At 38.8% G+C, this 25,010-nt stretch overlaps 1 protein-coding gene across 4 annotated transcripts in view; it reads right to left on the bottom strand.

The window, feature by feature from the left end:
- Positions 1-25,010, bottom strand: part of BCAT1 (branched chain amino acid transaminase 1) — a 138,474-nt gene that overhangs the window by 45,782 nt on the left and 67,682 nt on the right. For all 4 annotated transcript variants that reach the window (XM_019039127.4, XM_019039129.4, XM_055358032.1 and 1 more), the window contains 2 exons: positions 24,085-24,195; positions 21,304-21,423 (listed from right to left, as the gene is read on the bottom strand). In XM_019039127.4, coding sequence (XP_018894672.1) covers positions 21,304-21,423; positions 24,085-24,195 — 231 coding nt within the window. The remainder of the gene's footprint in view (positions 1-21,303; positions 21,424-24,084; positions 24,196-25,010) is intronic.

Below are 25,010 nucleotides of genomic sequence, written 5' to 3'. Positions count from 1 at the left end.
TCTTGAATTTTCCTTTCTCTGAGCTATGTTTGGAGGTTCTAGATCTTGTAAAAACTGCTTACCACCTCTTTGAAAATACCTCCCACACCTGTGGTTAAATCATAACATTAGTTAAGGCTTACTGGTTTCACCTGGGAGGTTACTTTTGGTAAAGTTCAAAAGCCAGAAATATTAGCTGTTTGTCCTGGCTAGAGTCTGATAATAAGAGATTTGGTTAAAAGTCAGCTTAATTAAAAGTGATGTCCAAGATTATCTATCTATCTATCTATCTGGCAGGTTTTATATTATTTTTTTCTCTTATTGGATTTTTTTCTAGATAAAAGAAAAGTTTTTTCTTCTCAGTCAACTGAATTGTTTTTCTCATTTTGTTTTCTTGCGACTCTTGATGCCCACATTGAGAGGACCTAAGATCATTTCTAACAGCCTGGGCCTCCTTAGAAAAAACTGAGGAAGCACCACAGCCTCCATTTTGGGAAAAATCTCTGTTTTCCTCATGGAACCCCAGGAAATGAAGGCAAGCAGATCCCTCTCAAAATCCAAGGCATTGCTCTGATTTGCATTGTGTTGCCTAATGTTTTTTACTTGTAGGTGTATCAGAAATTACTTTGCATTATGGGAGAGCTTTTAACCTTGGTGTGTAATAACTAGGCAGGAAATATGCTTTAAGGGAAGGCTAATAGCAGTTTTAGGGGAATACCCCACTCTGTGCACGTTTGGATCAGAGAAGCATGCTCTTGGCCACCTAGAAGGTATGGAAACATTCTTCTATACCTTCCAAAACTCCCAGAGGGGATGGGCTGATTCCCTCTTTTTGGGATCCAGAATCCAACATAAAAATGAGATCTGTAATTTTGGGGAATCTGTTTTGCCTTCTAACTGCACCTGTTTATTAGGCCCCAGAAACTGCATGTTTTCCTGGCTCTGTCCCCACGTTGCTCCACCCTGAAGCCAGTAATCCAATTAAGATTCTTAAAAGCTGGCAAATGAAAAAATTAACAGCTACTGGGTCTTCTGTCTGTCTGTGTATTTTTGTGTGTTGTATGTGTGATATGCATAGAAAAGAGCTCTAATTAATTGGCTTGAAAAATAAGCACTTAAATTGAATATTTTGTCAGAAAAATAAAAACTTTAACACCTTTTAATTCATGGGACTTTAATAATCTTTGGGAAATAAAGAGAATCAAATATATTGGTAAAATAAAAATGTCTTCAAAATTTAGACATCTGGTCTAAATTAGGTCAGATTAAATTAGATTTGCTGAATGCTTCAATGCCATAAACTGCTTCTTTAACTTGATAATTGTTCAACTTACCTGCTTTGGAGCCATTAGATTCTAGATAGGGCCTGGGGACATGTGGAGTTGGCCATACCCCCTAGCTATGCTGGAAAGAGTCAGACTTTACCTGCACTTCTGTCTGGTGTCCTAGGCTCCACACCTAGTACATAATTAAAACCACTTACTTATCAGACTTTTCACCAAATATAAAAGTTGCTAAGAGTTAACATTGTAGCATATGTAATTGAGGCTACCAGAGAAACAGTGTTACCTGCAAGGCCTGTAAGGAAAATAGAATGTGTTTTTGGTAAAAGATTATAAGAAGGCACGGGAATGTGGTCTTATTGCTTAGTTTACAGAGTTAAAGGATTGTTTTAAGTTACACAGGATAAAGCTAAAGGTTTGAGCAAGTTGTGGGAGGTCAGTGAAAATTAATCTTGTAAAACAAATTCTGTGTCTTAAAATATTAGCTAAAGTTAAAGGGTATTATTCAGTTTTTCCATAAATAGAACTTTGGAATAAAAGCACAACAGGGTTTTCTTAGAGCATTAATCTGCTCTTTAACAACAACAAAAAAAAATTGTAAAGGACCACAAAAGGTTTATGAGAATCTTATCTCATGGTAAAATTGATTAAGATTGAATAATTTGTCTACAAGGTTTTCTTAAGAATTGGATTTGACATTTATTAATGCAAAGATGAAATTTGGCTTTCTCTCTTGAACAAAATTTTCATGTAATATTAAAAGATCATGGAAGACTTTTGTTTGCCTTTTGAATAAACAACAAAATAAAGAAGAAAAAGTGAGACATTGTTTGGAAAGCTGTCTTCCCTCTATCAACGAGTAAACGATTTTGCTGGCTGGGCACGGTGGCTCACGCCTGCAATACCAGCACTTTGGGAGTCTGAGGCGGGTGGATCATGAGGTCAGGAGATGGAGACTATCCTGGCTAACATGGTGAAACCCTGTCTCTACTAAAAACACAAAAAAATTAGCCAGGCGTAGTGGCGGGCGCCTGTAGTCCCAGCTACTCGGGAGGCTGAGGCGGGAGAATGGTGTGAACCCGGGAGGCAGAGCTTGCAGTGAGCCGAGATGGCGCCACTGAACTCCAGCTGGGTGACAGAGCCAGACTCGTCTCAAAAAAAAAAAAAAAAAAAAAAAAGGATTTTGCTTTTGGAAAATCTTTGTGTTATCATTTTAGCTAAATAAATGACTTTACAGTGACCTGGGATTCGATTTTATAATATCAAGTGTTTTAAATCTTTGATATTTGACAAACTTTCCAAAATCAAATTCTATATTATGCCTTTTCCTGATCTGGTCAATACTTTAGATATGAGGTCCCCTAAAGTCCAAAAATGACATATTTGGCTTACTTGGTATATTAAAATCATACAGGAAGCATTGTCAAATATGAAATGGTGTTTAGCTTTCTTTGGGTTGTATTTGTATAAATATGTTATTGGTATGTGCTCCAAAATTATGGGAAACTCCTAAATTCTGATATGACTTAGTTTATGTTATAAGTAATAATTATAACTGTTATGTAAAATTGTTGTATGCCACAGAAGTAACCAAAATTTCTAGTCAATTGTGTCTTTAACCACGGCTTCCCTAAGACTTTATGTTATCCACAGAAAATTGTTGTCTTGTTTTGATCCTCTTTAAAAGATGGTTTATAATCAGATAGAGGGCTCTTAAATGCAGGTTTCTGAAAAATTTTGTAAAGTGTGCCATTAAGATAGAGAGGAAAAAAACTTTCAAGAGTCTCCCTTGGGAAACTAATATGTTCATAAATATTGAGCAAACAGGAATTAAGAGCGTGGACTAGTAAACTAATAAAAGAACAAAATAACCTTCTAGTGACTTTTTGCTTAAAATGTTGCTGATTCTTTGTTTCATTTTTCAGAGTCAAGAAACTTTTTTTTGAGCTATTTACAGTTGTTAAAAATTGAGTAAATTATACTCCTATGAGCAAACTTTGGAGCATATTTCTTTCTACCTGATTTCTCAAGAATTTGAAAACTATTTGTGAGTATTCTTAACTTACGGCAGCACAGTAATTTGCATATGTGCAATAAAAATCTGTTTTCCTTTGTAACAGGACACAATTAGAGACACTGCCTGTTTTACCAGGGCTTTGACTGGAATGGCATTCTTTCAAATATAAACAGATTGCTTTAAGGAATCAAAGTTGACTTACAGAACTGATGAAAGCCTCTGGGGAAAGCTGGCCTCATACCTTGTCTGTTCAATTCCTTTACAGGGTTCCTGACCTGTGGTAAGTAAAGAATGTCACTTTCTGACAGGCCTAGGAGCTCCAGTTATCTTGGGATCTCAAAAGGAGAATTCACACAACTCATACAAGTATTTGCAGGCACAGATAAATCTGTGTCTCAGCTCAACGCTTTAGAAAGTCTAATCTGAGATTTCTTATGGAACAAAGTTACATCAAAGTCAATTTTTAAAAAGCCTACGTGGCAAATAATTATTATTGCTATGCTTTATACAAATAACCAGGCCAAGCATAATAAGACTAAAGCTTACTGTGCAAACAAATCAGTCCTACCATGATTTGTTTTCAATAGAAATGAGAGACTGGAGAGAGAAAAATTATGTTTCAGAAACTATGGTATACTTGTTATTCGATTCTAGTCCCATTCATTATTTCGAGTTTTTTCTGCCATTTAGATTGACCCTGTTTGTTCCTATGAGCCAACCAGCGATCTCTAGCTGCTGCTCAGAAGAAATAGAAGGGTAACATAAGTATCTGGATCAGTATTTTAATTCTGAACATGTGTTGGAATTGGCTAGCAACCCCATATAAGCTTGGTTCCAACAACTGCCTAGTTCATGGAAAGGCTTATTATTTAGTTTAGTTGGGATAATTATACTTATTTTGCTTTACTGTTGTAGAATATATTGCTGTGGTACTCCTTGTGTAGCAATGCAGGATAAGACTACTCAACATTTTCTTAAATTGAACACTTATTAATCTTCCAGATACCACCTTTTGTGAGAACTCGAGAGTTAGGAATGGCCTTCGCTATACTGATGCTTTCTCACTGAGCTCCACTCTACCCTGAATAGTTACGCAAAAATATCATCACCTGTATTCAGCCAGAAGAAGCTACAGAAGATGGATCTTCATCTGTCTGCAAATTTTAGGATTAAGGGTCCCTTTGGGGGTATTGGGGGAAATATGTCAGAATTATTTAAATCGGAGCAACTCCATTTTGAACAGGGGATGGATAAAATGAGCTGAGGCCACCTGTGCTCCATTCCTAAGAGGTCACGCATTCTTATTTACAGGATGAGATAGGACATCACAAGATAGATACAGGTCACAAAGAACCCACTGAAAAAACAGGAAGCAGTAAAGAAGCCAGCCAAAACCAAGATGGTGAGGAAATTGACCTCTGGTCATCCTCACAGCTTATCTTAGGCTATTTATAATGCATTAGCATGCTAAAAGACATTCCCACCAGTGCCATGGCAGTTTACAAATGCCATGGCAACATCCAGAACTTACCCTATATGGTCTAAAAGAAAGAGAAACCCTCAGTTCCGGGAATTCCCCACCCCTTTCCAGGAAAACTCATGAATAATCCACCCCTTGCTTAGCATATAATCAAGAAATAACCATAAAAATAGCCAACCAGAAGCCTTCAGTGCTGCTCTGCTTATGGAGTAGCCGTTCTTTTCTTTCTTTACTTCTCTAATAAACTTGATTTGATCTTACTCTGTGGACTCACCCTGAATTCTTTCTTGTGTGAGATCCAAGAATCCTCTCTTGGGGTCTAGACTGGTATCCCTTTCCAGTAACACTCCAATTAAGCTTTCTTCTCTAAAAGTTAAACAGAAACCAGTGCTTCTGAAAGACTGGTATCAACCACCTGCCTGACACTGCCCCTCCCTTTTGCAGTTTCAACACAACAACAAGAATTCTTTCCTGATAAGAGACCTCTGACCATAGAGTGGTTCTGGCCAGTCTACAGAGGCTGATCACAGAGGGCTTTCGTGTCCTCTGCTTCACCTTTTGATGTATAGGCCCTAACTGTAATACATTTAAATGTTAAGGCTCCACCCCAAAGTGACTTGTGATGCATGCTGCATACACATTAGCCTACTATGTATGTGTGTGCCACCCCTTCATGAATACTAATAGCTCCTCCTATAGCCTGTTGAATATATATACTTAGCCACCCTGCTCAGCATAAATTCCTGTTCTCTTTTCCCCTCTCTCTCCTTTCCAAATTTATGAGCCCCATCATTCTTCAGTTAACAATATTTAGGACTGCCAGAACAACCTAGAGGACCTTCTACCACACTTCAGTTATTTTCATTTGAAAAAAAAAAAAATCTGATGCTAGTCCTAACATTTTGCATTGACTGACACCCTAGAGAAAATGTCCTTTGTCTCTTGCCTGATTTCCTTTAGTGCTAGCCAATAAACTAATAGGCAATCCATACATAGGCATTTGAAAATGTATCACTGGGGAAGCTGAAGTCCAAATTTTCTGAGACTTGCTGTAACAGGGCTAAGGGATAAATCCAGGTTTATTCGCCAGCCCTGTTCAAAGAAAAAAGATGGTATAAATTTAACACTTGATAAAAAGGCTGATCAACTCTTTTAAGTTTTTAGATAAGAATGACCTTAGAATTTAAAAGAACAGCTAAGAGAAAACTAAAGACAAAGTGGAAAAGACTAAAACAACACTTAACACTCTTCTCTAACTTCCTCCTGTGTAAAAGAAGTGATAATGACTACTCACAGGGTTAATATAAGGATTACATTAGATAATATGTAGAGAGCGCCAGGGCTTGATATTTTTAAGCACGCAAAACTAGCAAGTGTTATTGTTTTTGCAAGAAATCATTGCTAACAGAAATGGTAAATACATTCCATATGTACAATACAAAGAGCATAAAAATGACTGTAAACATGATCACAGAACTTCAGTCAACACTCAACGTTTGAAGAGTGGAAAATGAGCATTTGGGAAAAAGACAAGAATTATCATGCCAGTTATTTGGGAAATACAGGTTGGCATATTTGGAATCAATCCTAAATATGGATTTTAGAATGAATTATTTAAAAAGTGGTCAAGGATACTTGATAGGAAAGTACTCAGGAGGTGCTACAATGAGTCACCCTTAGAAAGGCCATGCTTTGGCTGGGCACAGTGGCTCACACCTTTAATTCCAGCACTTTGGGAATCCTGGGGCAGGAGAATCACTTGAGGCCAGGAGTTTGAGGTGAGTCTTGGCAACATAGCAAGACCCCATCAATACAAAAAATTTAAAAATTAGCCAGGTGTGATGTCACATGCCTGTAATCCTAGACACTCAGGAGGCTGAGGTGGGAGGATTACTTGAGCCCAGCAGGTCAAAGCTGTAGTGAGCTATGATGACACCACTGTACTCCAGCCTGGGTGACAGAGCAGGACCTTGTCTCAAAAAAAAAAAAAGAAGCCATGCTTTTATTTCACTTTCTGGAATGATTCCAAATCAGGAGTCAGCAAACTTCAGACTGCTGCCTGTTTTTATTGGTTTTATTGGAACATGTTCATTTATTTATGAATTGTCTATGGCTGCTTTTGTACTATAAAAGCAGAGGTGAGTAGCTATATAGCCTACAAAGTCAAAAATATTTACTATAAGACCATTACAAAAAAAGTTTGCTAATGCCTTCTCTAAGTGACAAGAAAATGCTACAGGATGGTTATTATTGCACCAGGAATGACCTCAAAACCAAGATCTCCTCACTGGCTCCTGCCTTTGACCTTGTGGTTATATCCAGTTTGGCTCAGTTGACTAGGCCTCCCACTGTGCTGGCCCTAGAATAGAAAGACAAAGAAGACCACAAAGGATGCTAATATCTGCAATGAAGATGTACCCAACAACCCCAGCTGAGAAGATGAGGAAGAAGATACTGAGTCAAGTAATGAAGAGCCCAAGACACTATGGTGTCAATGGAGCAGTATGTGTGTGACCGTGCAAGGTGGGGGTTGGATGCTGCTCTACTTAGTCATATGTCCCTGCCTGCTTACATGGTCACCCTTAGAAGGAGAACTATGATAGGAATGTGAGAAATCTTTTGAACATTTTAACTATCAGTTTTCCCTTCCTTCTGGCTAATTACTATTAGCTTAGAGATATGCCGTAATATCTCCCATCTAAGACACACACTCCCTTTAGCATATATCCCATTCCAGGGAGGCATCCATTCTCTGTCCCACTGTGCAGCAGAATTCCTCCTGACATTTGTACATATTCAGCATCATAGCTACCCATTCTCTCATTCTCTCTCAAATCCCAAACACTGCAACCCCACCACCCTACTAACACATGCTTATCAAGATCACCAAGGCCTTCCACATTGACAAATCCAATACTCAGTTCTCAGGCCTCATCTCATTGGCCCTATTAGCAGGATTTGCCACAGCTGCTTGTGGTTTCCAGGTTCACTTGGTTTCCAGTCCACTAAACCTCTCTTGTTTTTCTTTCTACCTTGCAGGCTGCTACTTCTCAGACAGCTTAGCATTTTACAAACTCCCTTTCTTCTAAATGCTGACCTGCCCCAGGGGTTAGTGCTTGCCTTCTTTTAATCTCTATCTACAGTTCTCCCCTGAAAGATGTAATCTAGTTTCTCACCTTCAAAGGCATTTTTATGCTTAAAGACAAGAATCTATCCCTTAAATTCCAAACTCTCCCCTGAATAATAGACTTTCACATCTATAGTACCTACATGCATGACTGTTTTAACTCTTTATTCTACCCATATCACTCCAACAAACAAAAAAGACTTCTTTCTCATTCTTCTCCATCTTAGTAACTGATTACTATCCAGTTGCCATCGCCCAAAAGGAAAACGGCATCTCTTCTCTCACACCCACATCCAACCTATCAGCAAATTGTGTGAGCTGCAGTAAGTATCCTTGAATGTATGTCTTCACATGCAACAGGGGATATAACTATAACATAAATTTCTTGAAGAAAACCTACATCTTTAAGGCTCCCAAATGTAATTTTCCTGCTTTATTCAATTTACTAGTAACAGTTCTTATATTTGTTGTATCAACAATATAATAGTTGATTAACAAGAAACTGAGAGTGAAATTATATTGGCTGTGTGTGTGTATGTATATGTGTATGTTATATGATACATATACATGTTATAAAATATAGAATATAATATATAAAATCTGGTTAAATACATCAAATATAATTGTATCAACAATATAATGGTTGATCAACATTATAACGGTTATCAACAGTCTAATAATGGTTGATCAATAAGAGACCAAATTTAATTTTCCTGCTTTACTCAATTTACTAGTAACAGTTCTTATATTTGTTGTATCAATAATATAATGGTTGATCAACAAGAGACTGGTTATATAAATTATGCTACTGAGAGATGACAGTGCTGGCAGCCCTCCCAGCCCTCGCTCGCTCTCGGTGCCTCCTCCGCCTCGGCGCCCATTCTGACCGCACTTGAGGAGCCCTTCAGCCTGCCGCTGCACTGTGGGAGCCCTTCTCTGGGCTGGCCGAGGCCGGAGCTGGCTCCCTCAGCTTGCGGAGAGGTGTGGAGGGAGAGGCATGGGCGGGAACCCGGGCTGCGCATGGTGCTTGTGGGCCAGCTGGAGTTCCGGGTGGGAGTGGGCTTGGCAGGCCCTGCATTCGGAGCGACCGGCCGGCCCTGCCAGCCCCGGGCAGTGAGGGGCTTAGCACCCGGGCCAGCAGCTGCGGAGGGTGCACCGGGTCCCCCAGCAGTGCTGCCCCACCGGCGCCGTGCTAGATTTCTCGCTGGGCCAGATTTCTCACCGGGCCTTAGCTGCCTCCCTGCAGGGCAGGGCTCAGGACCTGCAGCCTGCCATGCCTGAGCCTCCCGCCCCCCGCCACCGCTGTGGGATCCTGTGCGGCCTGAGTCTCCCTGACGAGTGCCGCCCCCACTCCACAGTGCCCGGTCCCATCAACAGCCCGAGGGCTGAGGAGTGCGGGTGCACAGCGCGGGACTGGCAGGCAGCTCCACCTGCAGCCCTGGTGCAAGATACACTGGGTGAAGCCAGCTGGGCTCCTGAGTCTAGTGGGGACGTGGGGAATCTTTATGTCTGGCTAAGAGATTGTAAATACACCAATCGGCGCTCTGTATCTAGCTCAAGGTTTGTAAATGCACCAATCAGCACTCTGTGTCTAGCTCAGGGTTTGTAAATACATCAATCAACACTCTTTATCTAGCTAATCCAGTGGGGAGGTGGAGAACTTTTGTGTCTAGCTCAGGGATTGTAATGCACCAATCAGCACCCTGACAAAACAGGCCAATCAGCTCTCTGTAAAATGGACCAATCAGCAGGATGTGGGTGGGGCCAGATAAAAGAATAAAAGCAGGCTGCCTGAGCCAGCAGTGACAACCCGCTGGGGTCCCCTTCCATACTGTGAAAGCTTTGTTCTCTCACTCTTTGCAGTAAATCTTGCTGCTGCTCACTCTTTGGGTCCACACTGCCTTTATGAGCTGTAACACTCACTGGGAAGGTCTGCAGCTTCACTCCTGAAGCCAGCGAGACCAAGAACCCACCAGGAGGAACGAACAACTCCAGACACGCCGCCTTAAGAGCTGCAACACTCACCGCGAAGGTCCGCAGCTTCACTCCTGAGCCAACGAGACCACGAACCTACCAGAAGGAAGAAACTCTGAACACATCCGAACATCAGAAGGAACAAACTCCAGACACGCCACCTTTAAGAACTGTAACACTTAACGCGAGGGTCCATGGCTTCATTCTTGAAGTCAGTGAGACCAAGAACCCACCAATTCCGGATACACTACCATGTTTTACAGACTCGAAAATATCTTTTTTTTTTTTTTTTTTTTTTACCTTTAACATGTTTGAGATCTGGACTCAGCATTCCATAATTGTTATTGGCTAAGCAGCAGTTATGGCAAAGCTGTCATTGCCAAACGTCATAGCTGTTGACACTGATGATACTTCCAGTGGCTATGGGCATTGCTGACACATGTTGAGTGTGCCATGTTAAATGTCTTTAAAAACTTACGATTTAGCACTGAGAAGAAAAGTTATTGCACAGAAAAGCACAAAAGCAGGAGCATGGCACATATTTGATGTTAGTGAAACAAATATTTATAAGACTATTAAACAAAAGCAAGTCAATGTTTTCTTGCAAAGCAACAACCAAGCCCTCTAATGAAACCCACAATAGGAAGAAACCTTTAAAAAGATAAAGCTGGCTGGTGGCTCACACCTGTAATCCCAGCACTTTGGGAGGCTGAGTGGGGCAGATCACCTGAGGTCAGGAGTTCAAGACAAGCCTGACCAACATGGTGAAACCCCATCTCTACAAAAAATACAAAAAGTAGCCGAGCATGGTGGCACATGCCTGTAATCCCAGCTACTCAGGAGGCTGAGGCAGGAGAATCACTTGAACCTGGGAGACAGAGGTTGCAGTGAGCCGAGATTGCACCACTGCACTCCAGCCTGGGAAACAGAGCAAGACTCCGTCTCAAAAAACAAAAACAAAAAGAAGATAAAGTGGTGTTAGCATTTGTTACAAAATTACATGCAAAAATAAAAATGCCTATCATGAGCCAAGCAATGCAACTCATGGCAGGAGAAATGGCAGATTCCCTCAGAAAACGTACACCTCAAAGAAATAAGAGGCTAGTATAACTAACTCATGAATCACTCAGGATGATCAGGAAAGTACTGCGTTGCAGTTTGATTCTCCACCTCAGTGTATAAAATAATGTTACATCTTGTAATTTATGACATTCTATATTAAATTCAGTACAGTACATATGTCCAATGGATACCCCACATCTAGGAAAATGGAAAAAAAAAATAGGGGTATATCCGTATGTGCCAAAAATGAAAAGATCTCCAAGACAAATTTTAAGTGCAAAAAACAATAATACAAACAAAATTGTTCATAGTATCACCACTATTTATATTTTTTAAAAAGGAAGGTACAGATAGAGAGCCCCAAAATATTCTTCATCTATGGAAACATGACATATCAAAACTGGCACTGTAATCAGTGAGGAAAGGATAGACCACTCAATAAATGGTGATGGGACAACTTGGTCTCTGTGCAGAAAAAAAAAAGAAATTGTATATGTTACTTGATACAAAGTTCACTTTCATATGGATTTCATTTAAATGAAAAAAAGCAAAACTTTAAAAGAATGTTCTTGGAGTAAGAATTTATTTAACCTGTATGACCTTGGAGTAACAAAAAATTTCTTTAAAATGCATAAAAAGTATAAAACATAAAGAAAAATTTTACTACTTTAAAACTAAGTACTTCTGTTCTTCAAAAGATATCAGTAAGAAAGTGACAAAGCAAGACAGACACAGAAGCTAGCCACAGACTGGGAAACTATTTGCAGTACGTTTATCCAACATAGGATTTGCCATAGACTAGGAAGTTATTTGTGATATATGTATCAAAGGATTTATACCTAGAATATACAAAGATGCAAAAAATTAAAAAGACAAAAGACTTGCAAAGGCACTTCACAAGAGGACTTCTGTAGCTGGTAAACCTATGAAAAGGTACTCAACATAATTGGTTCTCAGGGAAATTAAACCACAAATAACACAAGACTGTATACATTAGAATGAGGAAAGTTAATAAGACAGTATCAGTATTGGCAAAGAAATGAAGCAAATACATACACCACTGATGGGAGAGTAAACTGGTATAAGCACTTTGGGAGTTTGGCAGTGAGACAGCCAAGTGGGAAGAAGACCCCAGAGAAACTCCAACCGGCCTGCACACTGGGAGGAGTGCACACTGGGGAGCCACAGACAGTCACACCATTCGCAGTGGGGAGGAGCCTGGCCCCTCCTCTTCCTGGGTGGTACCTGGGATTCAATCTGCAAGGCAGGAAGCATGCTAGCAGGACCCTGGCTTTGTGGAGAGTCCCTGTTTCCCTTTTTTCCCAATAAGTTCCATTATTCTCACCTTTCAAATTGTCTGCGAGCCTAATTTTTCATGGCCTTGGGACAAGGACCCCATCTTTAGCTAAACTAAGGAGAAAGTCCTACAACAGCAGTATCTACTAAAGTGAAACATACATACACCCTGTGACCCAGCACTTCAACTCCTAGGTAAATACCAAAGAGAAGCAACTACATATGTCTGCCAAAATGTCCATCTGTAGTAAAAGAGAATACCATACCAGATGGGGGATGGGGGGACATAAAGAAGGAAGTGCTATAACCCCCAACGTGGTTGACTCTACTGGAGAGGGAACGGAGGCAAAGGAGAAAGGTACACAAAGGCTTTCCATTGAACCCATCATGCTCTCATCTTAACCATGTGCTGGGTCCATAGATTTTCACTTTCACTCTTTTCTTTAAATTGTATGTTTATGGGTGTGTAATTTGTTTTAAAATTTTTGAGTAGTGGCAAAAACAGGACAAAGAATCACTGCCAATTTTGTAAAAAGAGAGATAATGTACAAACACATGTAAGGATGTGTGTGTGTGTGTATATATATGTGTGTGTGTGTGTATGTGTATTTCTGAAAGGGTATAAGAAAAGCTGGCAATAGGAATTGCTTGGAAGGAGGTGAACTGTAGAACCCTGGATGGAAATGAGAGTGTGAGAGTGAAAAGGAAACTTCCCATCTATTGTATACCTTTGGTTCTACTTGAATTTTTTACCAGATAATTTCTCTGCCAAAATGAAAATGAATAGTCCTAAACTTAGAAGCATTGTAATTGAACTTGAGACTTAATTGGCTGTGTGTATGTATGTATATGTGTACGTTATATGATATATATACATGTTATAAAATACATAATACAATATATAAAATCTGGTTAAATACATCAAATATAGTTGAGAGCAAGAAAGCTGACAGCTCAGAAAAGAAAAAAGTAGAGATGAAAGTAGACATAGTAGAATGAGATGGGAAAGAACTTAGTCGCCCCCATTGGGGCTATGTTTCCATGCTAACCATTCCCACTTCTTCACAGCAGTGACAGCCATCAATATGCACTCATTTAGTGGGTTTATATTATGAAAGTCTGACCCCCTGCCAGACACTGAGCTCTGTGAAAGCAAGAAGATAGTTTTTGCTCAGCACGGTATCCCTAGACTTAGTGCAGGGACTGACACATAAAAGATGTTGCGGGATGGAGGTTAAGTGAATACAGGCTCTTATTTCACCGCTTTGGACCTTACTTTCACATCCCTAAAATACTGCATAAGCACCTGCTCACAAGATTGTTATCAGGCCAAGCTCAGTGGCTCTTGCCTGCAATTCCAGCACTTTGGGAGGCCAAGTGGATCACCTGAGGTCAGGATTTCAAGACCAGCCTGGCCAACATGGTGAAACCCCATCTCTACGAAAAATACAAAAATTAGCCAGGTGTAGTGGTGCACGCCTGTAGTCCCAGCTACTGGGGAGGCTGAGGCAGGAGAATCACTTGAATTTGGGAGGTGGAGGTTGCAGTGAGCTGAGATCACACAACTGCACTCCAGCCTGGGCAACAGAGCAAGACTCTGTCTCAAAAAAAGAAAAAAAAAAGATTGTTATCAGAGTTAGTGCATGGAAAGCACTGAGTACAGTGCCTGACAAGTGGGGTCACTTCTGATGCCAGAGGACAGTGATGAGAACAGATCGAATGCCAATTTCGCCAAGGAGACCAGGCCATTCCCAAAAAGTAGCAGTACCTTCTTGGGGTGGAAGTGTAAGATGGGCCTGGGCCTTTTGCTGGGATATAATCACTTTCAATAATTCCTTGGGTTGTATGATTTTCCAGCTGTTCACTGGAGCATTGTGTGAGGTAGCAGGGAACTGGGATTCCAGTTAGGGAATTGGGATACAATGTGGAAGATGCCTCGCATCATGAACTATGCAACAGTTAGAAATGATGGACTTGATGTACACATAGTAGACTGGATAGAAATGGAACACACAGTGCTGGGCGAAAAAGAGAAGAAACACAATGAAATCTGTAGGACAAAGTCTCTTACATAAATTAAAATTACATGTATAAAAAGCGATGAGATTTTTAAAAACACATATAAGCCAGAATAATATTAATTTGATGCATGAGAATGATTTCTAGTGGAGAGAGAGGAAATGAGAGTGGTGAATGAAGATAGAAGGGAATAAAACAAAGACAGGGACCTTATATGCCCCATGATGGAAGTACCATGAATCAGGAGCATAATTAATAACCTGGTGTACCTAAACTCCAAAGAGTAAAAAACATCCCCTGTGACAAGTTGAAATGAGCAAGAACAGCCTCAAGATGATACTCACTGGTAAGAGTGGCCAGATAATAATAAGCTGATTATAACAGGCTAAAATCAAGGCAAATAGACTGTATCTCTAAAAACAGACTCGATGTCTTAAGACACTAAAAATGGAGCTGTTAATATAAAATATATTGAGTTATGCAAATAAAACTGAATATTGTTTATAAACTGGAATATATATATATGTATATGTATTTCACACAGGACTATGAAAAAGAACATATTAAATGTATGGACAGTACCCAAATTAATGATTTATAAATTGCTGCTGTGCTAACTAGTCTTTAAATCTTTCAGATTCTTCTGTTCATAGAAACTAATTGTAAAGGAAAAAGATGATCAGATGTATAAGCACAAATAGAGGCAGTGAATAAAGAAAATATTTTTCATGGGAATTGATATGATTACAGGCTGAATTGTATGTTCAATCTTAAGATTTAACAAGGTGATAAAAGGAAAAGAAAGGCATGTCTATGAAACGCACATGTCCTTAAGCTCCCTGTGGAGTGAACCAGAAACGAAGGAGTGAATCATTTGAGACTGACAAATCTCATCTCCAGCCTTTCTTCTGCCCACTCAAAATGGCAGCAGGGTTTTAAAATGGGAGTTCTAATGAACATTTCATAATGTAAGATTTCCCAGGAAGTTGCAAATGGGGAAACTGCTTATGAGAGATGATTAAAATGTTGCTCTACATTATTCAAATTGTATTGTGTGCATCCAATGCTGGTATTAACTAAATGCAGACAGCTTCTTTCTAGTTGAGCTCAACTCCAGAGATGTACTTACAGACAATCTAAGTGTAGGAGGATAAAGTTTACTGAAAAAGAGGAATTAATTAATTTCTGCATTAGCCAAAGTCAGCTTGTCTTTGAGTACATTTGAAAAAGTCACATCTGCAGGTAGCCTGCAAATCTGTGGTGGACAGCCTGGGATCTGGTCACAGTCCTGGTTGGGCTAACTCCTGACAGTTTCCAGGGCTGTCTCTAGCATCACAGATTCGACCCTTTTCAAAGACACTTATTCTCAGCCCTGGTATAGTTCAGTATTGTCTCACTCTACCACCTCCCAAATGGAGAGAGTGGGATGAAATGGGACTGACATATGCCTAAAAAGTGGAAGGCTAAGAGCAACAATCAAATGGAATTTCAGAGCTTGTGGTTGTGCATATTTCTGCTATTGACTACTGTCAAGACACCTCTACACTTACCAGAATCCCCAAGGAAATAAAGGTCTGGGTCTGTGTGTCCACATGTGTTCGTACCACTGTACCTGCATGGAGTTACTAAACAGGACGAGGTTAAAATCAGCAAAACCTGGCTTCCTTGGATGTAGTGTTGTTAAGTATCCAATATTGAACATGACAGTCATATAATTTTAGTTTCTTGTCTAGTAAAGTGAAAACTTAGAAATCATTCATGTAAATGTTTTTATTTAAATATTATGATCTGAGATTTTCTCTTAATTCCCAACTGATATGTAATCAGCAGTAGTTTAGAGCCCTCCAGACTGTAGTTTCTCTTTTAGATTTAACAACCCATAAATAAATACTTTAGGAGATACTGATTAAAATGCTGCTATAATCCTTTTTATAAATATGAGAAATCTTTTGGTAATGTGAATGATTTTACTCTCTAAACTTTTTACAAGAAGTTTATATAACATAATATCCAACAAAGTACATGGATTTAAATATTTGTGTACCATACTGATGCTACACATTCAGGTCAGTTATTATCCTGTATTATGCATTTATGTATTATAGGCTATACCTTATCCAAAAAGCTTCAGTCCAAAAAGCTTGGACTATCCCTTATCCAAAAAGCTTCTGACCAAAACTGTTTTTGATTTAGGATTTTTTTCAGATTTTGGATTAATCTGCATTATGCTTACCAATTCAGCATCCCTAATCTGAAAAAATGAAATCTGAAATGCTCCAATGAGCATTTTTAGTCATGTCAGTGCTCAAAAAGTTTCAGATTTTGGAGTATTCTGAATTTCAGGTTGTTTTTTTCTTCAAATTTCCATGCACTGGTAGCCTGGTATTTTTAATTGGCAATCCCTACTCACTGGTTATATATGAACAGTTAATTAAACATGTTTCAATAATACACACTTCCATTTATTATCATCATAAATCTATAAGGATTTTAGTAATTGATTTAATTATTTATCATGAGGAACTACACAAAAACATTAGTACAGCAAGTATGTATCTATGAAGATTATTAAAAATGAAGGAGGCCGGGCATGGTGGCTCATGCCTGTAATCCAGCGCTTTGGGAGGCCGAGGTGGGCAGAACACCTGAGGTCAGGAGTTTGGGACCAGCCTGGCCAACATGGTGAAACCCTGTCTCTACTAAAAGTACAAAAATTAGCTGGGCATGGTGGCACGCACCTGTAGTCCCCGCTAATCAGGAGGCTGAGGCAGGAGAATCACTTGAACCTGGGAAGCAGAGGTTGCAATGAGCCAAGATTGCACCATTGCACTCCAGCCTGGGCAACCAAGCGAGACTCTATCTCAAAAATAAAATAAAATAAAAATGAAGGATCAGTTAATTATAAAACATGTAAAGGGGCAGAGCTTGGCAAACATAATGAAATATTTTAAGTCCATCCAATAGCAGAGCCACTCCCTAATTATATGGCAGTGACTGAATCTTATTTTATGTGCAAAACAATAATATTAGACTGTTATATCAGGGCCTATGGAAGTGAACTCAACACTGCCATTGGGATGAAGTTTAGCTTTCAATTATATAAATATTTCCACTTTGGTGCCATTAAAAGTTCAGCTTTCAATGACTTAAAGCACTGAAATTACTGGCAGACATATATTTCATTCCTTAACAAAGTTTGGGATGGTGATTCCTTTAAAAGTGGTTATGAAATCTCTGGAGAGTTTGTTGAATGCAGAGTCTCTGATCCTGGCTCTAGAAATTTAGATTTGGGTCTGGGCTGGGGCCCAACACCAATGTGTCCATTGTAGAATCCTCAATGTTCATAAACACAGCAACTACCATACCAGGGAATAGAGACCGGACACAAGTGATCAACTAGGTGTCTATAAAACCTAATACAGTAGCCTAACATAGATTTATTCATTCAAAGAAATCAAAATATCTTTTGGACATAAGACCCAGTTAATCTAACTATGAAAAGGACATGAAAGAAAAACATATAGAAGTCAGCCAAAAGCAAGACAGGACCAAAAAAAAAAAAAAAAAAATCACATAACTGACACAGAGTTGAGCTTGCAATTATACTATGAAGACAATGACAGGATAGGCCCATCATAGAAACAAGCAACATAAAAAGATAAGTAAAGCTAGTCATCTCTGATGAAAGAATCCCAGCAAACCTGAAGCTACTGGCACCAGTCTTCCAGCCAGTACTTCACATATCAAATGTAGCCACCACGAAAACCTAATGAATGATCATTACCAAGATGAATTGCGTAACATCTGTGGGGGGCAGATCTATTTAAATCCAGATACATTATTGGATGTTATTTGTATCATGTTCCTTTCTGAATCACAAGTGATTCAGGTTTATTCTGCCTATACCATTAATTAGAAAATGATAGTTGATACAAATATACCAACCAAATATAAATAATGTTGGCTCCCTAAATGGTATTCGTTAATAAATAATGTTGACTCCCCAAATGGTATTCATTATTTCCTTCAATTCGTACCTCACAACTTAGGAAGTAGATTTTTAAAAATTATTGATTTTGAGGTCCAAAGTATGATCAAGTACATAAGTTGATAGAGTGTATAGTGAAAGAGAACCACTCAGCAGGGCTTTTGTACTAAGGTTCTTGAATGTGGGCAGGCATCAGAATCACTCACCAGATCTACTCAGAGTCTCTGGAGCTTAGATTCCATATGTGTATTTTAAATAACACCTCGGTGATTCAAATGCAAAAAGTTAAGAATTCCCTAATAGTGAGAATGATCATGACTACAAGATGGACCACAAAACCTGATTTAAGATCTTGTCTAATTCTAGATTACAGGATTTTGGCAGTCTAAAGAATTTACTAAATCATGGAATTAGATACATAGATGTTCCTCAACTTGTGATGGGGTTACAACTCAATAAACTCATCCTAAGTTGAAAATATCATTAAGGTGAAAATGCATTTAATATACCTAACCTACCAAACATCCATCATAGCTTAGCTTATCCTATCTTAAATGTGCTCAGAACAATTACATTAGCCTATGGTAGGGCAGAATCATCTAAAAGTGTATTATTTTATAATAAAGTATTGATTATCTCACATAATTTATTGAATACTGTACTAAAAGTAAAAAAACAATGGTATGTGTACTCAAAGTAAGTTTCTACTGAACTCATATTGTTTTCACACCATCATACAGTCAAAAACTCCTAAGTAGGACCATCGTTAAGTTGGAGTGCAGCTGTACTAGAAAACTAGATCAAGAGGAAGAGGAGGGAGATGTAAAAAAAAAAAAAGAAAAAGAAAAGGAAAACGAAAACTAGATCAATAGATTTCATGAACAGTGACACAAAAATTCTTAAAATAGTAGCAAACTGAATATAGCAAGATAAAAAAATGGATTATTCACAATGACCAAGTAGGATTTAGCTTAGGAAAATAAGGTTGATTTAACATCCAAAAATAAATTGATATAATTCATTCATTAATAATGTAATAAAGTACAAAACCACATAATCATGTCAAGAGATTCAAAAAAAGCAATTGACAAAATCCAACAACCATTCATGACAAAAACTCTCAACAAACCAGGAATAGGAGTATCAGATCTTAGACTGAAAAAGTATCTCAGAATAACTGGAAGGTAGTGCTTTGAGATCAGTAACAACGTTTCAACCAACTTTAAAAAGTACTTCTTCCTATCATAAAGTTAAAAATAATATTAAAAGAAAACCAAACACTGCATGTTCTCACTTATAAGTGGGAGCTGAACAATGAGAACACATGGACACATGCAGGGAGCAGCACACACTAGGGTCTGTTGGGAGGGGTGGGAGGAGGAAGAGCATCAGGAAGAATAGCTAATGGATGCTGGGCTTAATACCTAGGTGATGGGTTGATTTGTACAGCAAACCACCATGGCTTACATTTACCTATATAACACACCTACCTGCACATGTACCCTGGAACTTAAAAGCTGAAAAAAAAAATTCAATTATCTTAAAATGTCAAAAAACTTATGGAAGTAGATGACTTTTTAAAATTGTTCCTATTCTTTAAAACTTGTCAGAGAGACTGCAATTCACGAAATTCATTATCTAGATCCTTAAAAGGCTTTCGAAAGGTATCAAGGATACCAAAGAAAACACTTCGGTATTTATTCCATGGCCCTATATATCTCTCTACCTTTTGCATTCATACAGCCTAGTAGAAAACCTGGTAACCCTGCAACACTTAGTAGAGAACAGAATGGCTAGGCTATAGCAAAAGCGCTCCATCTCACTCTCTTATTCTAAATATCTCCATATGTTCCCTATCTCTTTACCTGCCAGCCACATTCAATCTCCTTCCATCAATTATCCCTCGATATCACCCACTCTCAAGCCACAGCTGCCTAGCAGATACCAGAGACAAGTGACAGGGTCTTCATATAAACACACTCGTCCACTCAAAAGGCCTTGCCCAGGCATGCCCAATCCATGCCTTTGTTCACAAGGGCACCCAACCAAGAGACTGTGACCCACCAGGAAATCATAAGGTCATGTTATTTAAACCTACCATCCCAGCTCTTCAATTTCCTTCCTTGACTCCCACTGTGAACTTTATTTTCACCATTTTTCTGTGTGGGAAGGGGAACCTCCATTCTCACTCCATGCCAAGTAATCCCAAGACCTCAGGAAAATGAAAAGTAGCAGCTCTCCCTCCCCTAAATTTTAAAACCATTTCCACCTCAGAGAAGTGCTGCCACAATGGGAGGCACTGCACTTGTAAACTTAGAAAATAATGACTAGTCTTAATTGGGCAAGGCAAACAGCACTGCATTTACTCGTTTATGTGCTGTCTACGGTTGCTTTAGTACTAAAATGGCAGAGTTTAAGAATCTTTTGTGGTCACGTGAAGTGGCTCATGCCTGTAATCCCAGCACTTTGGGAGGCCAAGGTGGGAGGACTGCTAGAGGCCAGGAGTTTGAGACCAGCCAGGACAACAGAGTGAGACATCGCCTCTACAAAAAATTTAAAAATTAGCTAGGCATGGTAGCACATGCCTGTAGTACTAGCTACTTGGGAAGCTGAGGCAGGAGGATCACTTGACCCCAGGAGGTCAAAGCTGCAGTCAGCCGTGATTGCATCACTGCACCCCAGCCTAAGCGACAACGTGGGGAAAAAAAAAGAGACCTCAAAAAAAAAAAAAATCATTTTCTACGTAAGGTCACAGAGATATTTTGTATTTCTTAATAAATGTCTTAGTATTTTGTCACATTTAAGTATATAATGGAATTATAATTGATTTTGGGGTATGGTAAGAGGTAGGAATCTAATTTCTTATTAGAAACTATATGGCCACAAAGCCAAAAAATATTTACTGTTTGGCGCTTTACAGAAAATGTTTGCTACCTCTAATCTTGACAATCAGAAGAAAGAAGTCATTAATGATGCTACTGGGGGGCTACTGCAAACTATATGCTAGAAGTTTCAAACAACAATAAACAATAATAACTTGCCCAGCAAAGTACCCCAAAATAAGGAGTCAGTTTGCACCTCAGTTCCAATGAATGTAGGACGAATATACAGACTAGCAGATGTTGAATATGGGACCCATTCTTGATCCAATTTCACAAGCTGTTGAATACACTCTAAGAGCTCTTCTTTGTCAAATACCTGAAAGAATGAAAAACATAATAAATGACAGAATTTTCTCACAATGTGGCAATAATAAATGATCGTCACTGAAGCATTTAAACTGTTAAAAAAGTAATAATCCCAACACAAAGAAATAAGAAATGTTTGAGGTGATGGATATCCTAATTATCCTAATTTTTATTTATTTATTTCTTATTTATCCTAATCATTACACATTATATGCATGCATGAAAACATCAATGTACCTCATAAATATGTATAATTTATGGTACCAATAAAAAAAATTTTAAAGTAATAATAAAACCAAACAATTTTTTCTGATTTTCCCCCCTAAAATTGTGATGGGATGACGAGCTATCCACATGTGAAAGATAAGATTAGATCCCTACATCTTACCATACCCCCAAATCAATTCTAATTAGATGATATACTTAAATGTGACAAAATACTAAGACTTTATTAAAAAGTACAAAATATCTCTGTGACCTTAAGGTAGGAAAGGATTCTTAAGTAGGAGATGTAAAACACAAATCATAAAGGAAAAAAATGGATAAAATGTGACTATTTGAAACTTAAAGACTTCCGTTCTTCAAAAGATGTAAAGCAACAAACTGGGTGAAGTTATTGGTAGCACGATCAACAAAGAATTTTAACTGGTATATATATTTGGATATCCCCAAAGTCAGTGAAGAGATAGATAACCCAATAGGAAAATGGGCAAAAGCAAAGAGCACTTTATTTCTAAAGAAAAAAAAATTACATCTACTAGATGGGTGATACTTCATAAAATAATTTAGTCTCTGCTCACTTGCAAAGTAGAGAAACATACTTTCAGAGATGTGATGGGTCACCTAAGGTAGAAATGAGTCAGTCATAAGCATCTGAGTAAAGCTCATGATGTCAGAATTTGTCTATTTAAATAGTAACCTGTAACAGCAATAATAATGTAGTAATGTTATAGAAATTGGGACTGCCAATCTTATAGGTGAACCCTGTAGCACCTGCCTCAGCCCCTGGTATTGCTGTCTAGAGACAGAATTCAGTGAGAAGAGAACTTGACCAGGAATAAAAACACCTGGATCTAATTTCTTGCCCTGTCCTTTTGCTCTTTGTGACTTCAGACAAGTCATTTAATCTCTCTGGACTCAAGTTTTCTTCTCTGTACAAAGGCACTAATAAACTGTACCACAAATAATCTTCTTAGCAATGCCTTACTGCTGTGATTACACAGATAAGGAATGTGAAACTACATAACACAGTTTGGTAGCAAAATTGATATCTAACAAATATTACTTCCCTTTCCTTCTGGCCCCATTTTAAAGACTTTTCCCCAGTGATCTAGCTGTAATGAGTAGAAGAGCGAAACTATGACCTAGTCCAAAGAATTTACCTTAATTTCCCCTCTGCTACTATGTTATGGCCTCCAAAGGAGGTGGGTGAAACGCGGGTTACAAAAATAGGCAGAGGAATGAAGAACACTTGGATTTACCCGTCCTCAGGCTTCCTGAATGCACAGGTTGGGCTAAATCCCTGAAGCTGGGCACGGTGGCTCATGCCTGTAATCCCAGCAGTTTGGGAGGCTGAGGCAGGCAGATCACTTGAGGCCAGAAGTTCAAGTCCAGCCTGGCTAACATGGTGAAATCATGTCTCCACTAAAAATGATTTTTAAAAAAATTAGCTGGGCATGGCTGCATGCACTTGTAATCCCAGATACTAAGGAGGCTGAGGCACAAGAATCACTTGAACCCCGGAGGTGGAGGTTGTAGTGAGCCAAGATTGTGCCACTGCACTATAGCTTGGGTGACAGAGTGAGACTCTCTCAAAAAAAAAAAAAATCTAACCCATCTTACAATGATTTCTGCTCCATAACAAACATTGTGACAGCCACGATTCAATGGCCATGAGAAACCATTTTGATATCTTTTTATCTCAAAACATTACTTAAGATAAAATATCAAAATAATTAAGTTACTATATCTTGCTAGCATCTGAAGCAATTAGGCAAAATATCCCCAAAATACCTGTGCTGCACACCATATTTTCCATTTTCAATATTAATTTCATGTGGTCTTCAAACATTATTTTAGTTTGGGATACATTTTTCTTCCTTACTCTTTGATCTCTCACTTGCATATGAATCCCCCACAGACACTGATTTTAAAAAATTGTGGAATTGCCAAATGATATTATTTTCTTGGGTGTTTGTTTTTTTTTTGTTGTTTTTTTTTTTTTTTTACAGAGTCTTACTTTGCGGCTCAGGATGGAGGGCAGTGATGTGATTATCTTTGCTCACTGCAGCCTCCACCTGCCAGATTCAAGCAATTCTCATGCCTCAGCCACACCGATGGGACCACAGGCATGTGCCACCAAACCCGGCTAATTTTTGTATTTTTTGCAGAGATGGGGTTTCACCATGTTGGCCAGGCTTGTCTCGAACTCCTGGTTTCAAGTGATCCACCCACCTCAGTCTCCCAGAGTGCTGGGATTATAGGAGTGAACCACTGTGCCCGGCCATTTTCTTGTATTTTTACCTAACTAAAGTAGATCAGAAATAATGTTAATGTTCATATGGTTTGTACTGAATATTTATCTAACTATTCAGAAATTATTTATTTGGTGGTCAACACCGTGACCCGTTACATTAAAAGAAACACAAAAGAAACTCCTACACTTACATACCGGCAGAGTTGCCCTCACAGCAGAGCGATACATTCTATCCATGTTGAGGTTTGGCTGAAACAGTCGAATTTTATTATCTACTCCTCGAAATGCCTTCAATCCTTCAAATAACTGGAGATCAAAGAGAAAAAATCTTAGAGGGTAACCAAAAGAAAACAACCCCTATGTTCAAGAGACTGACTTTCCTATGGGCGTTCATCTTATTCATCCCATAAAGCTGTTGACATTGACCTCAACTTGAGATCATTAAATCCAGGAAAGCTAACAGTTGACAGGACTGGTAAAAACAACGGTTGAGGTGGAGGAAAGTTATTTTATTATCAGAATTTGGTAGGAATTCCGAGTTCTCCTCTGCTTAGCAGGAGCCACACTGCTGAATAACACATTTAGGTGTTATTTAAGGGAGCAGGAAGAAAACATCTAGAATCACACAGCACAGGTTAATTCCCTAGGCAATGGAGATCGAAACCAAAGGCCTTGTGGCACCGTGGCCCCCAAAGAGTACCCCCATATCCTTTCATGTAATCTGGTTCATTTGAATGCTGGATAGTAGATAATCCAGATGTGACCAGAGCTGGTTCAGTCCCTAAATCACAGAAACCAGGCAGCTCAAGACCATACTATGTTAAGCCACATCACCTCCCTCAAACAAAGTGCTGTCCCAAACAAACCACTGATCAGGGATTTGAAAAGACCTCAGTAGATACATACTGATAAATACAGAGAAAGACAAAAATCAATAATTTTAGTGGGAAAATTTAACACAGGTTCTCTAAGTAATTTATAGAATAAACAGGCTAAACCTTAGTAAAGATATGCAAGATATGAACAACAGGAACAACAAACTTCCCTAACTGATACAGAGAACTCTTACACAGACCAGCTGTAGAATTCACATATTTTCCAAACACAAGATAAGCCAGAAA

The sequence above is a fragment of the Gorilla gorilla genome, chromosome 10, assembly GCF_029281585.2.
Source record: "Gorilla gorilla gorilla isolate KB3781 chromosome 10, NHGRI_mGorGor1-v2.1_pri, whole genome shotgun sequence".
Classification (NCBI taxonomy): domain Eukaryota; kingdom Metazoa; phylum Chordata; class Mammalia; order Primates; family Hominidae; genus Gorilla; species Gorilla gorilla.
This window is presented reverse-complemented; position numbering and strand designations above follow the sequence as displayed.